We start from the raw sequence: 25506 nt of genomic DNA on the forward strand, positions 1-25506 counted from the left end.
TAACCCCTAATTTTTCATTTTTACAAGGGGTAAAAGGAGAAAAAGCCCCACAAAATTTGTAACCCTATTAATCCCGAGTATGGAAATATCCCATATGTGGACGTAAAGTTTTCAGTGGGCGCACAGCAGGGCTCAGGAGGAAAGAAGCGCCATTTGGCTTTTGGACAGAGAATTTGGCTGGAATAGTTTTCGGGCCCTGTCACATTTGTAAGGCCCTCAAAGTGCAAAACCAACACCATTTTGGAAATTACACCTCTCATGGAATGTAATAAGGGGTGCAGTGAGCATTTGGAATTCACAGGTGTCTAACAAGTTTTTGGAACAGAGGGCCGTAAAAAAAAATTAATCATTTTTGACACTAACATGTTGGTGTAGCTCCAATGTTTTCATATTTACAAGTGGTAAAATGAGAATAAGCCCCACAAAATTTGGGACCGAATTTCTCCCAAGCACGAAAATACCCCATATGTGGACATAAAGTGCTCTGCAGGTGCACAGCAGGGCTTAGAAGTGAAAGAGCACCCTTGGGCTTCTGGAGAGTGCATTTGGCTGTAATGGATATTGGGGGCCATGTCGCGTTTATAAAGCCCCCATGGTGCCAGAACAGTGATAACCTCCCACAAGTGACCCCATTTTGTAAACTACACCCCTCAAGGAATGTAACAAGGTGTGCAGTGATCACATACACCCCACTGGGGTTTGACAGATTTTTAGAACAGTGGGCTGTTAATATGAAAAATAAAATTTTTCATTTTTACTGACCACTGTTCCAAAAATCTGTCACCCCACGTCTAAATGCTTTCTGCAACCCTTGTTACGTTCCTTGAGGGGTGTATTTCCAAAATGGAATTTTTTTTTGCGTTTATGTCAGAACCGCCACAACTATCAGCCATTCCAATGCAAATCACCAATTCAGGCCTAAAATGTACATTGTGCGCTCTCACTCCTGAGTCATGTTGTGCCCCCGCAGAGAACTTTACATCCATATATGGGGTATTTCTGTATTCAGGAGAAATTGCGTTACAAATTTTGGGGCTCTTTTGTCTCCTTTTACCTCTTGTTAAAATTGAAAGTATGGTGCAACACCAGCATGCTGGTGTAAAAAAAAGTGTAATTGTAACATGCTGGTGTAGCCCTAAAAGAAGCAAAAGCTCCCCAAAATTTGTAACACAGTTTCTCTTGAGTGCGGAAATACCCCATATGTGGCCCTAAACTGTTGCCTTGAAATTCGACAAAGCTCAGGAGTGAAAGAGCTCCATGCGCATTTGAGGCCTAAATTAGGGATTTGCATAGGGGCAGAATCGGGTGCAAACATGGCGTTTGCATCCTCCACCAAAATTACCCTACGGCAGTGTTTCCCAAACAGGGTGCCTCCAGCTGCTGGAAAACTACAGCTCCCAGCATGCCTCAACAGTCAATGGCTGTCAGGTCATGCTGGGAGTTGTTTTGCCACAGCTGGATGCTCCGTTTAGAAAACAGTGCCGTACGAGCTTTTTTTAAATTTTTTATGGGAGGGGGGCTGTGTAAGGGTGTGTATATGTAGTATCAAAAAGTGTCCCTACTGCTGTTGCATAACCACAACTTCTAGCATGCACGGACAGCCCAATGGCATGCTGGGAGTTGTAGTTATGCAACAGCTGGAGACACACAACTATAACTCCCAGCATGCCCTTTGTCTCTTGGTGCATGTTGGGAGTTGTAGTTATGCCACAGCTGGAGACACACAACTATAAATGCCAGCATGATCTTTGTCTGTCAGGGCATGCTGGGAGTTGTAGTTATGAATCAGCTGGAAACACACAACTATAACTCCCAGCATGCCCTTTGTCTGTTGGTGCATGTTTGGTACTGTAGTTCTGCAACAGCCAGAGGGGGAAAAAAGTGCCACTAACTGTTGCATAACTACAACTCCCAGCATGCACAGACAGCCAAATGACATGCTGGGAGTTGTAGTTGTGTGCCTTCAGCTGTTGCATAACTACAACTCCCAGCATGCCATTTGGCTGTGCATGCTGGGAGTTGTACTTATGCAACAGCAGGAGGCACATAGGCCTAACCTCCTGCTGCTACCTCCAGGTCAAGCAGCCGGTCCTGGATCCCCTCCTCGCCGCAGCTCTCTGGTGACCCCAACAGCCCCGAAGTGCACCCGCTCAGCAAGAGCTGTGATGTGAGGTGGCACCCTTTTTTCTGGGCCACCAGATCACCATAGATCCCATTGGCCCAGAAAAGCCGCAATTCGCCAGTCAGAATTGACCAGTGAAGTGATCGCTGAAGAGGGGGGTCTCAGGACCCCTCTGGGTGTTATGCCGGGGTGGCTGCTGTTAGATAACAGTGGCCATCTCGGCCTGATCACCACATAAAGACGCCGTACCGTAAATGTGCAGTGCTGTGCGCCTAGTTCACATTACTGTCGGACTCCAATATTTGGAAATCCGTCGGTAATATGGGAAGAAGGACGGGAATTTGGCAGAGAAAAAAATAGTGCAAGCACTATTTTTTCTCCGCTAAATTCCTGTAAAATTACCGGATCCCCGACGGATCCCATGCAAGTGAATGGGGTCCGTCGGGACCCGATAGTAGCCGTTTGCATACAACCCGTTTTAGGGTCCAACCGGCTCAAAGCTGATCGGACCCTTAACGGGTCAGATGCGAATGGCAATGTGAAGGAGGCCTAAGTTACTCTTAGCAGAGCCGTACAATTACGGCACATGTCCTTAAGGGGTTAATCGAGTGACTATATTTCCAAATAAATGGTATGGTCATTTGAAACATTACTTTTTGTGAAAGCATCAGAAAGCAAGTGGTGTAACAGATCCATAAAACATGAGACACATCAAAAAGAAAATATCTTTTCACAACATTGAATTAATAATTCAACTAAAACCAACCAAAAAAGAGAAGTTTATACTAAATGAAATGAAGACCTACCTATAGGAATTAGGAAGTGTCTGTAAGGGCCAAGGTAATGAGCATCTTCTGTAGAATGAAAATCCTGAAGGAGAACTACTGCTCCTATGCAGGCTTGTGGTTTTAAGAGAAGTCTCTTGTACCTTTGGGACATGGAGAAGAGTTGGCTTCACTAAGTCATCACTAAGCCAACAAGCTGCCTGCAGCTGCTGGAGGGTTTTCTTAGCTTCTAAAAGTTTTTGTTTCTTGACAATTCTTTCAAGCTGAAGTTTAACTCTTTTTCTCCGGATGCTTCGCTCGGCCCTACGTAGGGAGCATTTTCTAAGCAGCTCCAGCTGCACCAGTTTCTTCCCCTCTTGTTCTTCCAGTGATGGCTGGATGTCAGTCTGTACACAGTTCTGAACCTCAGCCTCCACATATGTCTTTGGTTCAGTCTGAGATGACGATTCTCGTTTCTGTTGACACAAAGCACTTAGACGCTCCTTCTCTTTTAGAAGCCACTGGTCATCTAAGAAAATACATGCATATAGTTTACATATTTGTGAAAGCATATATATATATATATATAATAACCAAAACCAAAAAGGAAAACTGTCATATGTTCACCCACACTAAACCCAATACACTGGGTTATAGTGTGGGTGAACAGAAGACTGATGAGGGGCTAATGGGTTAAATACATACCTGCACTCCGCCGATCTGTCCTTCCGAAGATCGGCATCCATTTTCAGTGAATTGCGCGCCGGAGGAGGGCGCGCCAGCTCAACATGAATATTCCTTGTCACGGGTCATGTGAGTGCTGTGCCGACTGAGCGCACATGTGACCCATGACAATGAACATTCAAATTGAGCCGGCAAGCCCGCCTCCAGCGCACAATTCACAAAAAATGGATGCCGATCTTCAGAGGGACAGATCTCCGGAGTGCAGTTATGTATTTAACCCATTATTCTCTCATCTGTCTCCTGTTAACCCAGTGTATTGGGTTTAGTGTTGGTGAACAGATGACCGTTTTCCTTTAAAAAATAAGTTAACCCTGACTATGGTTATAGCGAAAATTAATGATATCATGCTGTCTGAACGTTTGAATGCTATTAGAGGGGATGAGATGCTGCATTTTGACAAAGTGTGGGATCCCTGGATTAACTCCTCATATGGTATGGATGTATCTTACTATGTCTCCCTGCAATATCTCATATGTATACATTTTCTCCCTAGTGTTACCTCCTCACCACCACTTTTTCATTTTCCTCTAAAAAATTGGAAATTACTAATGTATACTCCTATTTACTGTGTACTAGACAGTTGGACTCTTGTTATTGGATGCTTTATGGCCTACTGTTATTCCTTTACATGCCTGTTTCTCGCACCCTTTCCCTTCCCCTCCCTCCCTCTAGGATTCTGTTTCTCCTTGAAATATTTGGGGCATTCGCCCTTATGTTACCCTGTCTGTTCTGTTGCTTTAAGCATACTTTGCTGTATATGGTGTTTCATTCCTAAGTTTGAATAAACTTACTCCGTTTGATACTAAAAAATAAGTTAAGTTAAATAGCAGTTGCAATCATCATGTATCTGTTTTTTCTCCCCTTATTTAAAGTGTACCTGTCATCAACAAAAACTTTATATATAACGTAGATAATACCATTTTATGTATATTTGTAATATACATTGGTTAAAAAATATGTATATTTATTATCCCTGCAGCTATTGCCTGTGTGTCTCTTTGAGGAGTCCAAATACAGGAAGTGAGGGTGTCCTGTCCTCAGTTCCTGTATTTGGACTCCTCTCAGACAATAGCTGCAGGGACAGCACTTTTTCACCCATAAATATACACATTTTTTAACCAATCTATATTACAAATATACATATAATTTTATCATCTACATTATATTAAAGTATTTGTTGACGACAGGTACACTTTAAGTGATGGCCTATCTACATATGCTAATCAATTTACGTAACTTTCTGTCGTGTTGGTGACCAAAGTCTGGTCCTAAGTTGGTCATAAACATTAGACAATTATGAACCAAACCAAATGATTTTGGGTGGACTGGTCAAAATATAATGAGTATGGTGGCCTATCTACTCAACCCTAACATCAGAAGTCTTAAATTTTAACTGCACTATTTTTTGTTCTCAGGAAAATTGATAATACTCTGCCAAGACGTGGCAGAGTATTTCTTGCTGGCAGAGCATGCATGGGTATGGGGCAATTTGGCAACGGAGCTGTCAGTCATACAATAATTCACCAATTTTCCCTGAGGTGGTGCCCCTGGAAGTCTTAGAAGGACACCCCTGTTAAGTTAATCATGAGGAGATTCTTCTCATAAAATATCCTAATCAGAAAACTCCTTTAGGAAACCACTACCTTTTTTTTTTTTTTTAAATTTTTTTTTAATGGGGTTATCCTAAGATTAAAACTATCCTTTATCCACAGGATAAGGGATAAGTAGCTGATCAGTGGGGGGTCCAACAGACTGATGGGACACCCGAAGATCACGAAAATGTTCCCTGCGTAAATGGAGTGGTAAAGCACATGCTTGGCCACTGCTTAATTCACTGTCTGTGAGGCTCTCAACCATAGAGTGAATGTAGTGGTGGCCGAGCATGGGTTCTTCTGCTCCTATCTATCAAGGAGATATCTGACCTCTGTTTGTTGGATTAGTGGGGGTCCTAGTGGTCAAATCCCCACTGCTAAGCTAGCTAGTTAATCTTGTGATAACCTTGTTAACTACTTGCAGACTGTGGACAACAAAATATTGAGCAGTTGCAAAAGGGAAGAGTTGGCAAGAAAAATCTCCAGAAAGAGAGAGAAGGTAAGAGATGGTTTATTACTGTCTCTGCTGTATACACAGCAATCAATGAGCAGGAATTGGCCACGATATCTCCTGCTTTTGTCAAGGCAATGCATGCACACACACACACACACACACACACAGAGTGAGTATTAGGGGCTATAAGTTCTCTATAGATGGGGCTAATATCAGAGCCCCAATTACACAAGAGATCAGCAATGAAAAACAACAATATACTGTAATTTTAAAATAGACCCAGAGGTCTTTTTTTACTTTATGGAGGCATAATGTGTACAAAAAATAAGTAAAACTAAATCTAAAACAAAACAATGCATGCAAAAAGTGTAACCTGTATGGGCAAAGTCTTACTGGCTCAGTGATAAGTGACATAATTCAGTATAACTACTTACTCTCTTGTATCTGCTGAGTGATGAGAGACTGCTCGTGTTCTAGCTCCTTCTCGCCCTTAACCTGGGCTGTCTGGATCTGACTTTTCAAGTCCTCCACGTATTTCTTCTGTTCTTCTATCTGTTTCCTGTAAGTGGCTTCTATCTCTCTCAATCTTTGCTTGTGCTCCTCAGATGGAAACTCTGAATTACTAGATGAAAAAAAATAAACATTAAGAAGATGACTGTACAATAAGTGTCATTGGCGTATACAAAAAAAAAACAACATTCAAAGTTACAGTCATGGCCGCAAATGTTGGCACCCCTGAATTTTTTCTAGAAAATAATGTATTTCTCACAGAAAAAGATTGCAGTAACACATGTTTTGCTACACACATGCTTATTCCCATTGTGTGTATTGGAAATAAACCAAAAAAGGGTGGGAAAAAAGCTAATTGGACATAATGTCACACCAAATTCCAAAAATGGGCTGGACAAAATTATTGCCCCCCTTAACTTAATATTTGGTTGCCACAATTTGGAAAAAATAACTGAAATCAGCCGCTTCCTATAACCATCAATAAGCTTCTTACACCTCTCAGCCGGAATGTTGGACCACTCTTCTTATGCAAACTGCTCCAGGTCTCTCTTATTGGAAGGCGCCTTTTCCCAACAGCAATTTTAAGATCTCTCCACAGATGTTCAATGGGATTTAGATCTGGACTCATTGTTGGCCACTTCAGAACTCTCCAGTGCTTTGTTGCCGTCCATTTCTGGGGGCTTTTTGACGTATGTTTGGGGTCATTGTCCTGCTGGAAGACCGAAGATCTCAGACACAAACCCAGCTTTCTGACACTGGGCTGTACAGTGCGAACCAAAATCCATTGGTAATCCTCAGATTTCATGATGGCACCCAGTGCCAGAGGCAGCAAAACAACCCCAGAACATTACTGAACCTCCACCCTATTTCACTGTAGGTACTGTGTTCTTTTCTTTGTAGGCCATTTTTGGTAAACAGTAGAATGATGTGCTCTACCAAAAAACTCTAGCTTGGTCTCATCTGTCCACAAGACATTTTCCCAAAAGGATTTTGGCTTACTCAAGTTCATTTTGGCAAAATGTAGTCTTGCTTTTTTATGTCTCTGTGTCAGCAGTAGGGTCCTCCTGGATCTCCTGCCATAGCGTTTCATTTCATTTAAATGTCGACGGATAGTTCGCGCTGACACTGATGCTCCCTGAGCCTGCAGGACAGCTTGAATATCTTTGGAACTTGTTTGGGGCTGCTTATCCACCTTCCGGACAATCCTGCGTTGACTCCTTTCATCAATTTTTCTCTTCCGTCCACACCCAGGGAGATTAGCTACAGTGCCATGGGTTGCAAACTTGATAATGCTGCGCACTGTGGACAAAAGCAAATCTAGATCTCTGGTCCTCAGACAGTTCTCTTCTCCTCTTTCTGTTGTCCATGCTTAGTGTGGCACACACAGACACACAATGCAAAGACTAAGTGAACTTCTCTCCTTTTTATCTGCTTTCAGGTTTGATTTTTATATTGCCCACACCTGTTACTTGCCCCAGGTGAGTTTAAAGGAGCATCACATGCTTGAAACAATCTTATTTTTCCAAAATTTTGAAAGGGTGCCAATAATTTTGTCCAGCCCATTTTTGGAGTTTGATGTGACATTATATCCAATTTGCTTTTTTCCCTCCCTTTTTTCGCTTTAGTTTCAATACACACAAAGGGAATAAACATGTGTATAGCAAAACGTGTTACTGCAATCCTTTTCTGTGAGAAATACTTCATTTTCTAGAAAAATTTCAGGGGTGCCAACATTTATGGCCTTGACTGTTTACTGTAAATCCAAGTAGGAAACAGAAACCAAAGCTATGTCAAGTTGCATTCAGAATAGGAGTCTGAGGTTAACGTTAAAAAACATATTACTGCTAAAAATACTTTAGATATTTATATAAATGCCTTTATTTACTTTGCTATTGTGTTATTTTAATAAATAATACATATTGAAGCATACTTCTGATAATGGCTCTGGCTGCAGGATATCTGTTAAAATTTCCCGGCAACTTCAAAGCCTTACACTAAACAGGTGAGGACTTCGAAGGGGCGGTGGGGGGTATTGGCGCTGGCCAAGATCGGACACGTCCAGTGAGTAAAAGATTTTTTATTCAAATGCCTGATGAAGCCGCCTAAGTGCGGTGAAACGCGTTGCATTTGAATAAAAAATCTTTTACTCACCGAACGTGTCCGATCTTGGCCAGAGACAATACCCCCCACCGCCCCTTGGAAGTCCTCACCTGTTGAATATTGCCCAGGTCGGGGAGGCTGCAGACCAGGTATACTCTCTCATCCACGCAGACCATTGTTGTGTGTGAGTTCACACAACCGCCTTCGGTAAGGGTTTTTTACCACTTTAAATTGGACCCTGGAGTGGCGGTTTTACGCTATGGAGCGCTCTTCTTTCTTGTTTAAAACTAAAGTGATCAGGAGGCAGAGTTGCCAGAAGTCACATTTACTTGCATGGAGCTCCCGGCAAATAAATCCGACCGCTGTAGTCTCAGGCTCTAATGCAGCAACTTAGGGTGTGGAGAGTTGGGAGAGCATACATGGAGGGCAGCTCACATAGGCTGTAGATACCATACACAAGGCAGTTTGCATGGGGAGAATCACATGCAACTGAAGACCGAAACAGAGCACACACTACAAACTGTAGATTGTGAGCCAGGATCTCTTGGCCAACATCAGTGTCTGACCTCATAAATGCTCTTCTGGACGACTAGGCGAAAATTTCCACAGACACCTCCAAAAGATCAGAAGCTTTTATAACTGGATGCATATGGATTTAATGCATATGGATTAAAAATGGCATGTCATAAATGTTACTGTAGGTGTAATGTGTAGGTGTCCCAATACTCTAGTGCAGTGGTCTCCAACCTGCGGACCTCCAGATGTTGCAAAACTACAACTCCCAGCATGCCCGGACAGCCAACGGCTGTCCGGGCATGCTGGAAGTTGTAGTTTTGCAACATGTGGAGGTCCGCAGGTTGAAGACCACTGCTCTAGTACATGTAGTATACTCCAAATGTACTTATTATTCTAGACAGGATTACAGTGCATATATTGTACGGATTACAGTCAGCTCAATAACAATGACTCAGAAATGATCATGCACGCTTTGCGGCTTAGCTTCAGTAATGAACACATTTACTCTGTCAGCAGAACATGACGACTATAACAGTGACCAGGTACCAGCTCAGAATTTCCTCTTTTAAGGAAACCGACGGGCAAACTTTACAATCCATGATTCTGCAGTGCAATGTAAAATGCAGAGATAAATTGATCTTACCTTATTCTGTGTTATATGCCTCTTCCATGTTTGCAGGGGAAAAGAGAAATGATAACATAATACATCTGCTTTATCACCCTGTAGAAGATATATCCTATGGAGGCTTGCGTAGAGGAAACATCCCCATACAAACCATTCGCAGCAAGGAGACTACACCGTCAGGCTATGCTCCACCTCTCATGCCGGGGACCACCCAGGCTAGTGCAGAGGTTTGGCAGACTATAGTCTCACATAGCATAATGCAGCTCTCAGTTACTATAGCAGCTCAGTAAAATGGGATGACTCTGTCCTGAAGCACTGGGAGAATGCATTACGTCTCACCATAAGGTACAACGTCATATAACAAAGATGACAAGCTGAAAAAATGCAGCGTGTCATCACCACACTGTAAATAAATGTTTATGGTAATTAATAGAGATGAGCGAACTTACTGTAAATTCGATTCGTCACGAACTTCTCGGCTCGGCAGTTGATGACTTATCCTGCATAAATTAGTTCAGCTTACAGGTGCTCCGGTGGGCTGGAAAAGGTGGAAACAGTCCTAGGAGACTCTTTCCTAGGACTGTTTCCACCTTTTCCAGCCCACCGGAGAACCTGAAAGCTGATCTAATTTATGCAGGAAAAGTCATCAACTGCCGAGCCGAGAAGTTCGTGATGAATCGAATTTACTGTAAGTTCGCTCATCTCTATTAATTAATAAAAAAAAAAAAATGCAGTAAATTTAAAAACTATAAGCATTCTTATTAAAAGGGGTATTTCAGCCCCTAAAAAAATGATCCCCTCTGCACAGGATAGGGAATGAGTGTCTGATAGTGGGAAGACTGACCTCTGGGACCCCCTGCCATCAGACACTTATCCCCTATCCTATGGCTAGGAGTTATTTTTTTTTGAAGTGGCTGGAATACCCCTTTAATTACTATGTTATAATAATGATAATAGCAGCAGTAGCAATATTACATTTTGGCATAGAAAATGTTGAAAGTACCTTGTGTTTAAGATGAAAGAGTTCTCTTTAGAAGATGAGGATAACTCTCCGGACAGGTCCAGCCAGTCCAGAGAACAATCACTTACAAAAGATGCCTGACTGTCCTATAGAAACAACAACCAGCGTTAGAGGTCACTGGAGTAGTTACATGTATTACGATTAGTGCATAGTATAGTCGCGTCACATTGAGATGAATCAACATGTAACTTAAAGGGGTACTCCGGTGGAAAAAAATTTTTTATCAACTGGTGCCAGAAAGTTAAAAGTTAAACAGATTTGTAAATTACTTCTAATAAAAAATCTTTAATCCTTCCAGTACTTATTAGCTGCTGAATACTACAGGAGGAAATTCTTTTCTTTTTTTGGACACAGTGCTCTCTGCTGACATCACGAGCACAGTGCTCTCTGCTGACATCTCTGTCCATTTTGGGAACTGTCCAGAGCAGCATATGGTTTCTATGGGGATTTTCTCCTACTCTGGACAGTTATTAAAATGGACAGAGGTGTCAGCAGAGAGAGCACTGTGGTCATGATGTTAGCTCTGTGTTCCAAAAAGAAAAGAATTTTCTCTGTAGTATTTAGCATTAAAAAAAAAGTTTCCACCGGATCACCTCTTTAAAGGGGTAGTCCAGTATTTGTTGTCCATGCATTTACTTAAAGGGGTACTCCGCCCCTAGACATCTTATCCCCTATCCAAAGGATTAAGATGTTAGATCGCCGCGGTGCCGCTGCTGGGGAGCCCCGGGATCCCCGCTGCGGCACCGCGCTATCATTACAGCACAGAGCGAGTTCGCTCTGTGCGTAATGACGGGCGATACAGGGGACGGAGCAGCGTGACGTAATGGCTCCGCCCCTCGTGACATCACAGCCCGTCCCCTTAATGCAAGTCTATGGCAGGGGGCGTGACGACCGCCACGCCCCCTCCCATAGACTTGTATTGAAAGGGGCGGGCCGTGACGTCACGAGGGGCGGAGCCGTGACGTCACGAGGGGCGGAGCCGTGACGTAACGATGCTCCGGCCCCTGTATTGCGCGTCATTACGTGCAGAGCGAACTCGCTCTGTGCTGTAATGATAGCGCGATGCCGCAGCGGGGATCCCCAGCAGCGGCACCACGGCGATCTGACATCTTATCCCCTATCCTTTGCATAGGGGATAAGATGTCAAGGGGCGGAGTAGCCCATTAAATGGAGCTGAGCTGCAATACCACACACAACCTGTGCACAGGAGTGGTGCTGTTGAAGTTCTGTAATGACATCCCCTCCTTTGTGGACGTGATGCTGCAGCCAGCCAATGCCCCCCAGTACATGCAGTAAGACACCACTGAGGCCAGTAAAAGGCTGCAGTGTCATGTTCTCAATGTTCAGGGATGTCATCACAGCAAAGTGGCAGCAAGGATTTTTATTTTTCATCCCACTTCTTGTCGGTATGCAACAATTTTTTTCTTTCTAAACACCCAAAAACTTTTTTTTTTTTTAAACAGAGAGCCTGTTATTACCGGTTAGTGTTACACTAACATGACAATGTACTATTACAGTGGGGCACAGCCTTTGTCAGGCCCCTATCTGCCATAGCAACTAGAGATGAGCGAACTTACAGTAAATTTGATTCGTCACGAACTTCTCGGCTCGGCAGTTGATGACTTTTCCTGCAAAAATTAGTTCAGCTTTCAGGTGCTCCGGTGGGCTGGAAAAAGTGGATACAGTCCTAGGAGACTCTTTCCTAGGAATGTATCCACCTTTTCCAGCCCACTGGAGCACTTAAAGGCTGAACTAATTTACGCAGGATAAGTCATCAACTGCCGAGCCGAGAAGTTCGTGACGAATCGAATTTACTGTAAGTTCGCTCATCTCTAATAGCAACCATCAGCATGCCACAATCACTGCATGCTGATCATGGCAAAGGGAGCTTTCTCACATAACCATTACATGCTGTGACTACTGCTAACCACAGCATGCAACGGGTTAAACAGCTGGGAACGGTCTCTATTCCCAGCAGTTGCAGCAGGATCCTTACTATGTATTTCCCTGTGCTGCACTGTCACTGTGCCTGCGCGACCCTGCTCAGACTAAACTGGATAAGGCACACACATCAGCCCATGTGCAGCTATATAAAGGTTAAAAGGGTATTTCTACTTTATACAGTGACAGCATATCTCTAGGGCAGTGTTTCCCAACCAGGGTGCCTCCAGCTGTTGCAAAACTACAACTCCCAGCATGCCCGGACAGCCGAAGGCTGTCCGGGCATGTTGGGAGTTGTAGTTTTGCAACAGCTGGAGACAACCTGGTTGGGAAACACTGCCCTAGGGTATGTCATCACTTCACGTTTCACTTCCTGGAACTCTACTGATCCTGTAAATAAAGGGGTCATAGTGCTGGTGTAGCTGAGTCCCTTCAGTGTTCTCCCATGCACAGTGGCACTTTGTCACCCACTGGGCAGGAAACGGAAAATGGCGCTGTAGAGGGAAAAGCCCATCACTGGTGTGAGTCTCAGTGTTCAGACTTCATCTTTCATAAAGTAATGGAATATGATTGGGATATGCCATCACTTTATGAACTAGAAAATTAAATTAAAGGGGTACTCCGGTGGAAAACTTTTTTTTTTAAATGAACTGATGCCAGAAAGTAAAAACAGATTTGTCAATGACTTCTATTAAAAAATCTTAATCCTTCCAGTACATTTTAGCAGCTGTATGCTACAGAGGAAATTCTTTATTTTTTTTATTTTTTTTTTGTCTTGTCCACAGTGCTCTCTGCTGACACCTCTGTCCGGTGTCAGGAACTGTCCAGAGCAGCATTGGTTTGCTATGGTTATTTTCTCCTGCTCTGGACAGTTCCTGATACGGGCATCAGGTGTCAGCAGAGAGCACTGCGGACAAGACAAAAAATAAATTCAAAAAGAAAGAATTTCCTCTGTAGCCTACAGCTGCTAAAAAGTACTGGAAGGGTAAAGATTTTTTTTTATAGAAGTAATTTACAAATCTGTTTAACTTTCTGGCACCAGTTCATTTAAAAAAAAAATGTTTTCCACTGGAGTACCCCTTTAAGTGACCACGTTTTTTGTACTAAGGGTGCAGTTAAATAGAGAAAAACATACATCAACATACATGACAAACTTATGCATTGCCAGTAGGTAACACAGACAATAAAAATGAGTGCGGCTAATAGTGGTGGTACTGTGGGAGATATAAATTAGAATTAATTTATAAGAAGTATTATTACCAAAACAACAATATAAATAAATCTTTATATCAAGCAGCACTATCTGCATCACTTATCACTTATGGTAAAGTGTTGATGACATCATTACTGTGACCCCACAAAGCTTTTTATAATGGCTAAAGTAACGAAAGAAGACAGCATTTTTAAATTATTTTCTTTGAAGACAATTGCCCTCATTTACTTAGCCGAACCTGACAGTTTTTATCGGGTTTTGGGGACTAAATTTAGGCACATGTCTGTGCTACAGTGTTTTCAACATGTTTGGACAAACAAAAAAAAACTACATTCTCAAAAATCACTTGGGAGAGTTTGAAAAAACCCCACAAAAGGGCGTGGCATATCAAAAAATCGGTGTAACCTGACATTTTTCAAAAATAACTCTTTTTTTGTCCAAAACCCAATGAAAAAGCGGAGAAGAGTGAAGTGCAAAAACAGGTAAAATGGTCGGTTTTTCACCAAGCATTATGGGCAATATGCATTAACTAGGTAAACCAAAATTAAAAAGACTGGTTCACTTAAAGGGGTATTCCAGGAAAAAACTTTTTTTTTATATATATCAATTGGCTCCAGAAAGTTAAACAGATTTGTAAATTACTTCTATTAAAAAATCTTAATCCCTTCAGAGCTTCTGAAGTTAAGGTTGTTCTTTTCTGTCTAAGTGCTCTCTGATGACACGTGTCTCGGGAACCGCCCAGTTTAGAAGCAAATCCCCATAGCAAACCTCTTCTAAACTGGGCGGTTCCCGAGACAGGTGTCATCAGAGATTACTTAGACAGAAAAGAACAACCTTAACTTCAGAAGCTCATAAGTACTGAAAGGATTAAGATTTTTTAATAGAAGTCATTTACAAATCTGTTTAACTTTCTGGAATACCCCTTTAACTCGCCTTACATCGGGACTTATATTCCTGACTTGATAAGATATATGGACAAATATTTTTATTAAATGTGTTGAGATTTTAAATAAATGTTTTTTTAAAATACAGTTTACTTTGATGTTCGCATTGTTTCATGGTAGTACTTTTAAATTTTATCAGTGATTTATTCAATATCTATTGCAGAACTTTATTTGTTGCATTGCTAACATAATCCATGTTTATCCTTTTCTTTCTTCTGGTATGTAGAATATTGTCACTATGGCTTGCAGCCTCAGTGTCCAAATGAATGTGTAAACATTTTTCAAAAATTTTGCGTTCAAATGTGTTATTTCTTAAATAAAATCACCATGGTTCAAAGAGCACATTTGGCACCCAAATTTAAAGGTGTACAATTTTATTTTTGATATCAACTGGCTCCATAAAGTTAAACAGATTTGTAAATTACTTCTATTAAATAATCATAATCATTCCAGGACTTATCAGCTGTTCTATGCTACAAAGGAAGTGAAGTTGTTCTTTTTTTTAGTCTGACCACAGTGCTCTCTGCTGACACCTCTGTCTGGTTGTTGTGGTGTGGTCTCTTTCCTCAGTTGCTCAAAGACCAGAAGAGCCACTGTTGTTTATTCACTTTTTTTTGTCCCTTCCGATGTGGACAAAATTAAAACCTTGTGCGCAAAAAAAACTACACCCTTAGTAAAGGAGGCCCAATGTTAACAATAGGTTCATTGATAACAAGACTGACATCATCAAATAAAGGACATTAGAAATGACTTCAGAAATTTGACAACCTAAAACAACATTTAAATCATAGGAGTGATGTCATTCCTATCATAAACTCATTTTAATGCCATCCATTAAGAAGTGAAGTCTTAGTAAAGTAAAGGAGCTAAATTAAAGGGAATCTGTCGGTTCTATATCCTGCTCAGAGCTGCAGACATGAGCAAATAGCAGTTAGCAAGATATAAATGGTACCTGCCTTATAGCTGATGGCTTTTTGCAAAGTTTTAACAACATTCCACTAATTTGACGCCATGTGAACATACCCTCAGAAGGCCATGTAAAGGGTTTCTTTATTAAGAAAAACCTCAACACCAAGTAGGGCAATGCCTCTGTGATGGATATTCAAACAACTGTGAGAGACTACGACATTTTATAAGGTCTACTGAAAACTTACAGATCTCATCTGCCTCAGCAAAGCCGCTTCTGCTGGATGGTTGAATCGAAATCTATGAGATTTTCCTAAAACAACGATGGCTCCTGCAAAAGAACATATTGTTCAGTATTTTACTGATGACAGAAATACTATTAGTTGTATACTGCTTTTTAGGTTAATAGTTCCCCTAAACTGACAAACTTTTAGATATTTATTTATTACTGTAACATTTGCCTGAGCGTTGGATGGATACTTGGCCATTATACAAATGTTCCCATCCAGTGTGGCCGATTTTCTCGTAGTGTAGTATAGTTTGTTTGGTTTTTCTTTGCAGGACTTGTCTCTGTTTAGTGTTATTTACTACACTACAGTTTAAATTGGTTACCCCAAATTAGAAAAAACATAGCTGCTTTCTTCCAGAAACAGCGCCACTCGCTCTTAAGTTTATGTGTGGTATTGCAGCTCAGTTCCATTAAAGTGAGCTTAGTTGTAATAGATGCGGCGTGTTTCTAACAGAACGCAGCTATGTTTTTTTTTTTTTTATTCTGGATAACCATTTTAACCCTGGATAACCCTTTTAACATCTCACAAAAAATGCTATTGTAGCATACGTCAGGACAATTGGGGCCCTATGGATATGCTTGATGTATGCTCTGGGAAACAGTAGTAAAAACATTATGTGAACAGAACCTTACCCATGACATCTCCTGTCTGGGGAGAGGCCGAAGGCCCACATACACATCTGCAGCTAGCGTGAATGTTAGTCATTGTGTATGGCCGACTTTAAAGGGGTACTCCGGTGGAAAACAAATGTTTTCAAATTAACTGGTGCCAGAAAGATTTGTAGATTACTTCTATTTAAAAAAAAAAAATCTTAACCCTTCCAGTACTTATCAGCTGCTGAAGTCAAGTTCTTTTCAGTCTGACCACAGTGCTTTCTGCTGACACCTCTGTTCATGTCAGGAACTGTCCAGAGCAGGAGAGGTTTGCTATGGGGATTTGTACAGTTCCTGATATAGACAGAGGTGTCAGTAGTGAGCACTTTGGTCAGACAGAAAAGAACTAAACAACTCCCTCTGTAGTATACAGCAGCTGATAAGTACTGGAAGGATTAAGATTTAAAAAAATAAAATAAAAAGTAATTTACAAATCTGTTTAACTTTCTGGCACCAGTTGATTTGAAAACATTTATTTTCCACCAAAGTACCCCTTTAATAATTTTATGTGATCCGTTTTGACCAAGATTCCAATTGCATGGGATTGGTAGGGTTTGATTGTACTGTGCATGGAATCATTACTCAATAACCCTGGGGTGAACAGTTTAAGAGATTTAAAGGACTACAATTACGTAATGATGTATTTTCAATATTTTATTGGTTACTAGCACTTTCCCTTTTTATGTACACTAGCATGTGTCTTGTATATTATATCTTACAAAGGACAGACTTTTGTTGGTGTGTGTTGATGTTCACTTGTAACAGAGAAAAAACCCACTGTAAGCTCCACTGGGCAGGTAAAAGTGAACAAAGATGCACAATACATAGTACATTTATTAAAGGGGTTATCCAGCAGAATAAGATTATTTGTTAATGTAATTTGTTAAATTGTTATTGTCCCCAGGCTGCCTACGAAAATAAACACTCCAGTATGTTCCAGTATCAGGGCATCCTGGTCCATGGTAGGTGGATCTGCTTTTCCCCCGAGTTGCAGAGTGTAGGGTCTACACCCGGGGGAACTGACAGTGCAGCTTACAAATCAATGGCTGAGGTGGGACACCAAAGGTGCTATTGGCGTGACATTTTTTCAGCAGATGTTAGTAACAACCCAAGTAATTCATATATACAAAGAAACCAAAACAAATAAGCTCAAATTAAGTTATTTGTAATAATGTGAAATGACAAAGGGAAAAAGTATTGAACAGAGGAAATGGAGGTTGAAAAAGGCAGGGAAAGCCAAGACAACAGCTGAAATCTATCAGTAATTAAAAGGCAATCCAGCCCCTTGTCAGTGCAAATTGATATTAGCTGGTTCAGTTCCAAATGATGGCTACAAAAAGGTCTCATTGCTGAGTTGTCACACAAAACACATCTCATGATGGGTAAAAGCAAAGATCTGTCTCAAGACCTTCACAACCTAATTGTTGCAAAACATAATAATGGCATTGGGTACAGGTGCATTTGTAAATTCCTTAATGTTCCAATTTGCCTTGAACTGCTGCTCCTCACAAGCTTTCTGACAGAGGAGTGAAAAGAATATATAGAAGAGTTGTTCAATAGCCAAGGACCATAAAAAGCTTCAAAAGGTAGCAGGTGCTTTTGTCTCAAAGAAAGAGTATTTAGTGAGAAAAACTGTGATGTGTTTAAAGGGGTACTACCGTGGAAAACTTTTTTATTTTTTTATTTTTTTAATCAACTGGTGCCAGAAAGTTAAACAGATTTGTAAATCACTTCTATTAAAAAAAAATCTTAATCCTTCCAGTACTTTTTAGGGGCTGTATACTAAAGAGAAATTCAAAAAGAAATGCATTTCCTGTGATGTCCTGACCACAGTGCTCTCTGCTGACCTCTGCTGTCCATTTTAGGAACTGCCCAGAAAAGCATACGTTTGCTATGGGGATTTTCTCCAGTTCCTAAAATGGACAGCAGAGGTCAGCAGAGAGCACTGTGGTCAGGACCTCACAGGAAATGCATTTGTTTTTTTGGATTTCTCTTTAGTATACAGCCCCTAAAAAGTACTGGAAGGATTAAGATTTTTTAATAGAAGTGATATACAAATCTGTTTAACTTTCTGGCACCAGTTGATTTAAAAAATAAAAATAAATAAAAAATAAAAAAAGAGTTTTCCACGGTAGTACCCCTTTAATATTTATTTCACCCGCTTGTATATATACAGTGATCACGGGGGGTCCCAGCGGCAGGCCACCCGCGATTAGACATCTTATCCCCTATCTTTTGGATAGGGGATAAGATGTCTTTGGCTGGAATACCCCTTTAACTATGCATTCTATATAATCCCAGCCTTTGTGTGCTGTTGCATTGTAAGGTATGCACTGTGCAGACGTCAAATGAAATTAGCGGAGCTCACACAATATTACTGGTAGTGCCCCTATAAAACCTACACCATAATTAGTTTACGGTGCTAATATGTTCCTCTTCCCACTTCTTTGGCACAAGCTGCTATACTTGGCAGCATTGAGGCTGGTAGTAATTCCTGGAGTGCACGCTAAGCTCGGAATAATGAAGAATGTCTGCACCAATTACTGCTGTGATTTCTGTCCTCTGACAAATTGTAGGGGAGGCAGCAGAGTTTGCTCCCGAGGGAAACATCTGAACAAGCTAAATGAATAAAGTATTTTCTTTTTCAGTTTGCATTTAAATTTCTAATTCCTTGGTGACAGGCAACAGAGGCAACCAAAATGACTGGCTCTGTTTGCATCCCCCTTTTCCTTACATTAAGGGTACGTTCCCACACGGCATATTTTGCTGCGTATTTGCTGCGTATTTGGTGCTGCGTATTTTCCTACCCATTGACTTCAACAGAGAAAACAAAATACGCAGCAGCAAATACGCAGCAAATACGCCGTGTGGGAATGTACCCTTAGGGTGTATGCTGACATGTACAGTGATCCCTCAACTTACAATGGCCTCAACATACAATAGTTTCAACATACAATGGTATTCTCTGGACCATTGTAACTTGAAACCAGACTCAACATACAATGCTACGGACAGTCCAGATTTGTGATACCTGTCACAACTGGAGGAACTGACCAATCAGAATGGGCATTTTACTGGTAAATCACCTGTATTACTGAAGTGCATGCACTGACTGGCTGTCTGGTAGCGCCACCTACAGTACAGGGAGGAACTACAAGTTCTGTACTACTATTTACCTGGGCCAGGGTTAGCTGCTCCTTTGGACACCAAGTAAGGTCGGCTCCATTTGGGACACTGTGTGTACTGTATAGGACCCTGAAGAAGCTCCTGTCCTCTACATTGTTTCCCAACCAGGGTGTCTCCAGCTGTTGCAAAACTACAACTCCCAGCATGCCCGGACAGCCAACGGCTGTCCGGGCATGCTGGGAGTTGTAGTTTTGCAATAGCTGGAGGCACCCTGGTTGGGAAACACTGACATAGACAGTGATTACAGCTCCCAGCAGATCTTTATTACTTTTATATGTAAGGGTTTGCTTTATCTCTATTAGTTATCTACTTATTTTTCTTTAATCCTCACTTTTTCTTTTTTTCGGATGACATTTTGGGGCTTCAAAACCAATTACCAGGTTTCCATAGAGTTCTAGTCTCAACATACAATGGTTTCAACATACAATGGTCGTCCTGGAACCAATTAATATTGTAACTTGAGGGACCACTGTATAGCCTTGGCATATGAAACTGTATACCATATAGTTACACAAGTTGCTAATTGACTTGTATTATATTTATGTGCTACTTTTAACACTGAGAGAGCACAAAGTCCATCTGACTGGCTTATCTTATAGTAGCTAAAGGTGCCCATACACTTTCAATAGCTATCAGCCAAACCTATTTTTAAGACACAAACTTTTAGCTCAGTCACAAGGAAGAAAGGAGGGGAATGAAGCCGCCAGACTTCTCAAGTATCTCTCGGAGAACTAAAGGGTTGGGATGTTGAAATCCAACATGCCAGACGACTCCCCCAACATCATCATATACCAGAGACAGTCAATTAGTCACACCAATTTTTGACTACTGTGTATTAGGGCCTTAAAGGGGTACTCCGGTGGAAAACAATCTTTTTAAAATTAACTGGTGCCAGAAAGTTAAACAGATTTGTAAATGACTTCTATATAAACATATCAATCCTTCCAGTACTTATCAGCTGCTGTATGCTCCATAGGAAGTTCTTTTCTTTTTGAATTTCTTTTCTGCCTGACCACAGAGCTCTCTGCTGACACCTCTGTCCTTGTCAGGAACGGTCCATAGCAGGAGAGCTTTGCTCTGGGGATTTGTTCCTGCTCTGGACAGTTCCTGACATGGACAGAGGTATCAGCAGAGAGCACTGTGGTCAGACAGAAAATAAATTAAAAAAAAAGAACTTCCTCTGTAGTATACAGCAGATGATAAGTACTAGAAGGATTAAGGTTTTTAAATAGAAGTAATTTGAAAATCTGTTTAACTTTCTGGCACCAGTTAATAAAAAAAAAAGTTTTCTACTGGAGTACCCCTTTAAATGTTAGGCAGGGCCCTAAATATACCCCAGGAAAGCAGGAGAATTTTCATACAGCATGTGGCAAGCAAAACGCATGCAGTACACACTGGTTTTGTTGTCAATTAACCATGGATATCACCAATACAAAGTGGTAAAATTAATCACAAACCCACAACATGATAAGTATGTTGAAGCTGCAAAATGCTGGTGGACAGCTGTCTCGCCCCCTGCCATAGACTTACATTGAGGGGGCGGAGCGTGACGTCACATGGGGGCGGAGCTGTGACGTCACGATACTCCGGCCCCGTGATCGGCAGTCATCAGAATCGGAGTGATGTTCGCTCTGTGGCCTGATGAGAGCGGGGTGCTGCGTGCCAGATCGTGGGGGTCCCCAGCGGCGGGACCCCGCGTGATCAGGCAACTTATCCCCTATCCTTTAGATAGGGGATAAGTTGTCAGCACGGTAGTACCCCTTTAATTCAACCAAAGGGAGATTTTTTCCCAGGCCAAGCATGGAAGCAGCAGCTACATCACAAGTATTTATAAAAAAAAATTCATCCATTTGAATGCTGCCCCCCACCCTTAAACCCTGCTGGTTTAGACGCAGGCCCTTAGCTACCTAACGGTAAACAATGCCCCCATTGTAGGGAATTTGTAATAAACATTATTGCTGCTTGATCCTCTAAATATATCTAGATAATAACAACAGCCTGCAGTCCAGAAAATCCTTAGCCCTTTTGAGTGAGGTCACTATTTTTTATTTGTTCATTTAGGACTGGTAAACTTATTCCCCTCCCTCTCATTTATAGAGTTTCCATAGAGGAATTTCATGTGATTACCTATACATGACATTTAAAAGAACAAAAAAATAATAACTTTCTTTCAAATGACAATACAAACATAGGGGGAGATTTATCAAAACCTGTGCAGAGTAAAAGTTGCTGAGTTGCCCATAGCAACCAATCAGCTCGCTGCTTTCATTTTTCAGAGGCCTTTTCAAAAATGAAAGAAGCGATCTGATTGGTTGCTATGGGCAACTCAGCAACTTTTCCTCTGGACGGGTATTGATAAGTCTCCCCCATAGATACTATACATCCTCTGTACTGGTCCATTACCCAATAGACTCACAAATGACTCACCTTGAAACAAACGACAGCCGTCTTTGACTTCTTGCCCATTGACCGAGCAGAGCGCTCCGAGGGATGGCTTCAGTTCTACTACTCCAAACTTATTCTCAATTACACAGTGATCCCGCTGAATGTTCTCACTCTGTAACACTGACATAATGAAACCACAATGAGAAGGAACAAGATCAAAAGTTCTTTGTTCTTCAAAACAGTAATCAAATATTTACACTAACTAAAAGATAACATAATTAGTGCAGAAGGAAAGCATACTCTCCCTCTCTCATATATACATATACAGTGATCCCTCAACTTACAATGGCCTCAACATACAATAGTTTCAACATACAATGTTTTTTTCTGGACCATCGTAACTTGAAACCAGACTCAACATACAATGTCCAGACAGTCCAGATCTGTGAAACATGTCAACTGTAGGAACTGACCAATCAGAATGGGCATTTTACTGGTAAATCACCTCTATTACTTAAGTGCCTGCACTGACTGGTGTCTGGTAGCGCCCCTTACAGTACAGGGAGGAACTAGAAGTTCTGTATGCTCCTTACATGTGCCAGGGTTAGCTGCTCTTTTGGACACCAAGTAAGGGTGGCTCCATTTGGGACACTGTGTGTACTGTATAGGACCCTGAAGAAGCTCCTGTCCTCTAGATAAACCATTGTATCCCAACCAGGGTGCCTCCAGCTGTTGCAAAACTACAACTCCCAGCATGTCTGGGCATGCTGAAAGTTGTAGTTTTGCAACAGCTGGAGGCACCCTGGTTGGGAAACACTGACATAGACAGGGATTACAGCTCCCAGCAGATCTTTCTTACTTTTATATGTAAGGATTTGCTTTATCTGTATCTACTTATTTTTCTTTAATCCTCACCTTTTCCTATTTTTGGATGACATTTTGGTGGCTTCAGAACCAATTACCAGGTTTCCATAGAGTTATGGTCTCAACATACAATGGTTTCAACATACAATGGTCGTCCTGGAACCAATGTCCAGGCATGCTGGGAGATGTAGTTTTGCAACAGCTGGAGGCACACTGGTTGGGAAACAGTGCCCTAGGATTTCCGATGCAGAGAAACAATATATCTATCATCTAGACATACTCTTTAAGTTTTTATGTAGATATACAAGGTAAATACATTGCAGTGATCCCTTAACTTACAATGGGCTCAAGTTACAATATTGTTGACATACAATGGTCCCTTCAAACCATACACAATACAATGCTACAGACAGTCCAGATTAGCAAAACTTGTCAATGTCTGGAAGACCTGACCAATCAGAATGCACATTCACAAGTAAAACTCCTGTATTACTGAAGCGTATGCACTGACTGGCTGTCTGGTAGTGCCCCCTACAGTACAGGGAGGTATTACATGTTTCTGTACTACTCTTTACCCGTGCCAGGGTTAACTGCTCCTGTGGATACCACGTGAGGGCGCCTCCATTTTATTTTTTTGGGACTGTGCTCCTATCCTCTACATAGACAGTGATTTAAATTTTGCACCAGCATTTTCTTACTTTTATCTGTAAGGACTTTATCTAAGGACTATATGTAAGGGCTTTTTTTCTGTATTAGTTATCCACTTATTTTTCTTTAATCCTAATTTTTTCCTATTTTGGGATGACATATTGGGGCTTCAGAACCAATTATGAGGTTTCTATAGAGTTATGGTCTCAATATAAAATGGATTCAACATACAATGGCCGTCCAGGAACCAGTTAATATTGTAACTTGAGGGACCACGGTACTACCTGATCTCAAAGTAAGGATGGCGTACCATAAATCCTTATAGGGGGTTAATTCAGAAAAACATAGCTGCTTTCTTTCAGAAACAGCTCCCCTCTGCCAACTTAGGTTTTATGTTACAGCAAATAATGCTGAATCACAATAGATATACAAAGATATAGGCCAAGTAAGGCCTGGGCTATATACAAAGATTGTTTATAGCATTAATGAATGTTTTTAACCACTGAGCTACAGCTATTACAGATACAAAGATGGGACTATTAACTTGTTTGTAATCTTTTGGATTGCGGCTGTCACAAGATGTCAGATGACAAAGCAATATGAGGTTCCATATGCAACGAATGACAATATCAATATTAAAGCATTTATGGAACAAATTATACAAAATAATTACTGTTACTGTTGTACTTGTAGACTATGTATATTTATATCCTTTTGTATATCTACACTATCCTTTCCAAATCAGTTGATTGGTATTTCTTTTTAGTACCTACTCGGCATTAGGATAGATAGACAGACAGACAGACAGACAGATAGATAGATAGATAGATAGATAGATAGAAAGATAGATAGATAGATAGATGGATAGGATAGATAAACCATTAGTCATACCCAGAAACACCAATGTCATTTTCTTACAATCATATAAACACGAATGGCTTTTTCCTTCCCTCTTACCTATATCGTGATCACCGCTCCCAATATTTGTTGTCCCCTCCTAGATGATGACAGAAAAAAAAAAGAGAAAAAACCAAAGCTGTCAATGAAGATGAAGACAAGGGATTTGCAGGCAGATTTGCACCTCAGAATGCAGAAACCTCACAAAGCAGAATAGACGAGGAGCCTTTGTCTGAGCACACACAATGTGGAACACAAGGCAATCCATTTTACCTTCTTGGTAACGGCAGACAGCAGAGTCTAATGAATGCTAAGCAGAAATGACAAGAAAAGCTTCATCTACGAGCCAAGGGAAGAGGAAATGCAGAGAGCGAGAGAAAGGGAAAGAGAGAAAGGGAAAGAGAGAGAGAGAGAGTGTTAGTGTACGTAATCAGTTTTCTGGAGAAGCTTTTACCATTAATGATGGTACTAAGGGAATTAGTGGCAATGAAGTCAGGGATTTGGGATATATTTGGAAGAAATGTTTATTCACAGAGCATGTACACGAGTCAGCCTCAACATGGACCATACAGAATATGCAATAATCACCCATATAAGTATGTAAACAGACACATTCTACATACTGTACAGTGGACAAACACCAGAGGGAGGTCAATGTATAATCAGAGCACTGTAACAATTACACTCCCCATTCCTATTACTACAGATGTTTGAAAAATTATTTGACCATAAGCCAAACTGCAACATTTTCCTTAGTACAAGAAATATACAGCAGGCTATAGTGTGGGTTCAGTTTAAATGGGTCCACACCCTAATGTTAGGGAACTATATAGATAGCAATTCACTAAAATGCAATTAAAATGCCAGTGACTAGACCGCCATTATTCTTTTATTCAGCAGCCTGCCAGAAAGTAGCACGCACCGACATACTATGCACCCAGACTGGAGGAGCAGAGAAGCAGAACAAGAGGACACACGGGCCGGCTTGGGATGGTAATTAACAAGTATGCCACCTCATCAGCTTCGGAGCTCCAACCACTGCTCCTCCGGTCTGGGGAATTACTGGAGTCATAGCAGTAGGTCCTGACCATGGACCAGAGTAGCAGTGGGCATAGAAGTGGGCCAACAGCC

At 41.2% G+C, this 25506-nt stretch overlaps 1 protein-coding gene across 4 annotated transcripts in view; it reads right to left on the reverse strand.

Moving 5' to 3' along the window:
* Positions 1-25506, reverse strand: part of STARD9 (StAR related lipid transfer domain containing 9) — a 196253-nt gene that overhangs the window by 34091 nt on the left and 136656 nt on the right. For 3 of the 4 annotated variants that reach the window (XM_056545834.1, XM_056545833.1, XM_056545835.1), the window contains 6 exons: positions 24436-24475; positions 22009-22146; positions 15701-15783; positions 10431-10534; positions 6111-6298; positions 2929-3415 (listed from right to left, as the gene is read on the reverse strand). In XM_056545834.1, coding sequence (XP_056401809.1) covers positions 2929-3415; positions 6111-6298; positions 10431-10534; positions 15701-15783; positions 22009-22146; positions 24436-24475 — 1040 coding nt within the window. Of the gene's footprint in view, positions 1-2928; positions 3416-6110; positions 6299-10430; positions 10535-15700; positions 15784-22008; positions 22147-24435; positions 24476-24648; positions 24784-25506 lie in introns of those variants that run through there. The other variant, XM_056545836.1, reaches the window with a different exon arrangement.

The sequence above is a fragment of the Hyla sarda genome, chromosome 11 (assembly GCF_029499605.1).
Source record: "Hyla sarda isolate aHylSar1 chromosome 11, aHylSar1.hap1, whole genome shotgun sequence".
Lineage (NCBI taxonomy): Eukaryota > Metazoa > Chordata > Amphibia > Anura > Hylidae > Hyla > Hyla sarda.